The following is a 3,953-nucleotide window of genomic DNA, read 5'->3' on the forward strand; positions in this document are numbered from 1 at the left end:
CTTTATGTTGCTTGTTATTTATTTATTATTTCTTTTTGTTACCTCAGGTCAATGTCATGCCACGGAAGGGTAATGAATTATAAAATCAAAATCTGAAAATTTCTTTGTTTTTTTCTTTTTTTAGTAATAAAAGTTAAGAGATAAATGTTACAGTTAATGACATATGAAATGGTTAAAAATTATATTGAGGGAATTGTTAGAATGTACTGAAATGCAAATTGAATGAAATGTCAGAATATTATTTCAAAACTTAATAAAATGCAAAAAGGAAGAAAGTGTTGGGTTAATATTTTAAAATGAATAGACTGTAAAATTAATGTTAATAAACTTTGAAATCCATAAAATGTTAGGAAATATGCAAAAGTCAACACAATGTTAGGTGAATAAAATGTTAATATGTAATAAATGTGAATTAATATGTTTCAAAAGTTAAGAAACCAAACATGAATGAAATTTAAGAAAATGTAAAATGAATAAAAGGCAGATATTACTTAAAACTTAATAAAGTACACTTAGAAATGTTAAGGTACTATCCTTTAAAGTCAATGAAGCAATAATGAGTAATGCGTAAAACAATTTGTTAGTAAGATAATAAACCAAACTTATTGAAATTTCTATGTAATATTTGAAAGTTAATGAACCACAGAAAGGATGCAATGTTAAACGAAATGAGTTAATAAAATAAGTAAAGTCTGAATGCTTTTCTTGGCTGATTTTATGCTCCGTGTGTCAATACAAATTATGATTCATCGATTGAGATTCTCATTCTCAACACCATCCATCCATCTATCCATTTTCTTCCAGTTATCTAGGGTCAGGTTGCGAGAGTAGCAGCTTAAGTAAGGAAGTCCAGACTTCCCTCTCCCCAGCCACTTGAACTAGTTAGTCCAGGGGAATTCCAAGACGTTCCCAGGCCAGCCGAAAAAAATAGTCCCTCCAGTGTGTCCTGGGTCTTCCACTGCATCTCCTCGCATTGGGATGTCCCTTTAACACCTCACAAGGGAGGCATCAAGGAGGCATCCTAACCAGATGCCCGAGCAACCTCAACTCTCGTTTCAGCCATTTGCATCTGTGACCTTGTTTTTCGGTCATGAGCCAAAGCTCACGACAATAGATGTGGATAGAAATGTAGATCAACTCAGCTGCAAACAGCTCCAGCAAATGCTGTAGATGTGATAACTTAATAAAGCTAATAGGACCACATTGTCGAGAAAACTGGCCTGGGAGTGTGAGATCTCTCTAGGTACACGCAGAAAACGGAGTACGGGCCTGGGAGACAACAGTGACTTTGTATGATGATTTAATGATGATTAAAGAAACGGAATATAGATTGCATATGTGTGTAATGATTGAAATGATTATAAAGTACATATGTGTGTAATAGTGAGATGATTGGTGTTATTGTAATCACAATGTCTGTAACGTATAGTTGAAATATATACTCTGTATTCATGATATATACTCTGTATTCATGATCTGTAGTAACGGTAACAGCTTAATTATTGTTGTATTTTGAGTTGATTGGGTTTCATGATATTATAAGAAGGCTGTGGATCCGAGTACAGGAGGAAAAGAGTGCAAACTGTGTCACAGGCAGTACACTAAGCTAGGCGGGGGCCTCAGAATATCTCCGAAAAAGGCAATAACTGTCAAAATGGCCAACAGGAGAAAAAGAGAAGTAATGGACAAGAGTTGCAGCAGTCAGACAAGGAAAATTTGGGTATTTCCAAATTCAGGGTGGAGCAGAGTTGGGGAGGAGGGGTACTTTCCGATGAAATAATCGGGAGGGATGAGTCATGAGACCTCTCCCATACACAACTATGAACCAAGAAGGTTTAAAAAGCCAGCAAGCTGGGGAGGAAACTGTTCTTTGTCCGCGGCGCTGAGGAAGAGACAACGAAAGGGCGCAGGCTGAAGACCAGCAGAGGACCACACCCTGGGACCGAGGGAGAGTTGAAACTCCGCGCCGCATAGAAGGGACAAGATCCATCAGCCCCAGCCTCGGTTCCTGATTCGGCTGGCTCCTCTGCCTCCACCCAATGATCCGTATTCTACTGTGGCGGACTTGGAGAAAAGACAAAGGTCACTCGGTGATGAAGATCCCGTTCGTTTAATGGAAAACGAACTGATCGACTTTGCTTCTTTTCTGTAAAGAGAACTTTGCTCCACCAGAACAGAGACTCTAACCAAGGACATCTGAGGACCTCAGCTGCCAAGATCAAGTTGCCACCGGGTGTGAGTTGTACTGCCTCCCAAAAAGCCTCGCTTAGTGGAACTGGTGACACAGATTAGGGTTAGAAAAGAGAGTAGGTTAAAATTGATTTTAATTTGGTTATATGCTGTCGTGAATTGTAATCTCTGAAAGAAACTCTGCTTGTTATTTACCCCTACTAAAGCTTGCATAATAAATTACCTGTCAAAATTTAATAGAACTTGTGGACATTGAGATTAATTGTGTCAGTTTGATCATTAAGGGTTCTCTTGATAAATAGTAAAGTTAACACACATGATTCTAGAGATGTGGTGGCTTCGTACTTTCCTTTGGTGAGTGTCAAAACAATGGCCCTGGGACTTAGATCTAAGTCACTAAATCCAATCTAGCCGATAACAAGTGCACGTTTTCAGGAGAAAAGCTACCGTTAACAGGAGTGGTTGTTGAAGCTATGCGGTAGTGAGGGCTACTCTGCCGACTGCTTCTCAACTGTAAAGGGCCGTAACTTCTGGATCTGAAGGTAGTTAGAGCTAGACGAGTTTTCTCCGCCACCAGTTTGAACAGAGAATCTCCTGTACACCTATTTTAGGGTAAGACCCAGGTTTCAGGGATTTTCCGGACCTGTTAGACAGAGAGCTGGTCAGTAGTCAGTCGGTGGTGAGATTAAGGAGTGGCTGGCTATTGCAGAATAACGAACAACATCATCTGCAAAAAGACCACCAAAATGGGTCCCCTCAGTGCCTTGGCTGTGCCTAGAAATTCTTTCCATAAACATTATGAATATGTAACCTACAATTAGTCAGGCACTTTTATTTTTGCAGGCCCACTTCCTGTGTTCCCCAAACTCTGCCAGCTTCTTTCAAGCCCCGCCTCCAGCACGCAGTTTGAACTTCCTCACCAGTTAATGTGGCTTGCTGTTGGTGTCCTCCACACAAATTGATATAAATCTTTGAATCTACTGATCTGATTGCCTGAATTGTTAGTGCTGTTTACCTGGAACGTCACCACGATTCTGTCACCACTCATTGTGGCTAAGTACGTCTTACTCTCTTTGAAAAGGTCAGGGCGGGGCTTTTCCCTATTGGACCAGATCCTCATCTGGATCTGAAGATGGCGAGCTAGAAAAAGAACAATGGACTTTATGATTTTGGAATGAATTTATTGAGTCAACTACCTTGTGTCTCTTATTGTGCTGCTATAATTGCATTATGTTTTTATGCCAATCACCAATATATATACACCAAAACTAAAAGGACTGCCCCTCCTGTTTTTCATTCACAAAACAGGCTCTTTTAAAGAACAATCTTCTGATGCTGCTTTTGTAGCCGCAGTTAACTGCCTAGCCCATAAATGTTACAAATAAAATCTGTGACAAAAGGTAGCCTTGATGGAGCCCGACTTACTGCCGCACTGACACCGGTCATACGGGAACCCAACAGCCAGTACCAAAGGGCCTAGTAGGGCATACTCCCAAAGCACCCCCCGACAGGGATCGCAAAGGGACACGGTCAAATGCCTTCTCCAGGCCCACAAACCACAAGTAGACTGGCTGGGCGAACTCCCACACACCCTCCAGCAGGGTATAGAGTGGGTCACAACCACAGGTTTAGAACTTTTGGAATTAGACCGATACAGGGCATTCCTTATTATGGGTTTACTTCTGTTTTATGTTGTCAAAGTCCTAAGTAGCAGTAATATAATAGAATAATAGTAGTAGAATAGTAATACTAGAGTATCCCTG

General features: G+C 40.4%; 1 protein-coding gene across 3 annotated transcripts in view; it reads right to left on the reverse strand.

The window, feature by feature from the left end:
* The window catches only part of ydjc (YdjC chitooligosaccharide deacetylase homolog), a 50,038-nt gene that overhangs the window by 23,167 nt on the left and 22,918 nt on the right, over positions 1-3,953 (reverse strand). Inside the window, exon 4 of one of the 3 annotated variants that reach the window (XM_015021734.1) lies at positions 2,935-3,824. The exons of the other annotated variants lie outside the window; for them this stretch is intronic. Coding sequence (XP_014877220.1) covers positions 3,819-3,824 — 6 coding nt within the window. The 3' untranslated portion in view covers positions 2,935-3,818. Of the gene's footprint in view, positions 1-2,934; positions 3,825-3,953 lie in introns of those variants that run through there. 3 annotated transcript variants of the gene reach the window in all.

Source organism: Poecilia latipinna, unplaced genomic scaffold (genome assembly GCF_001443285.1).
Source record: "Poecilia latipinna isolate Pla-1442-1.1 unplaced genomic scaffold, P_latipinna-1.0 Scaffold2842, whole genome shotgun sequence".
Lineage (NCBI taxonomy): Eukaryota > Metazoa > Chordata > Actinopteri > Cyprinodontiformes > Poeciliidae > Poecilia > Poecilia latipinna.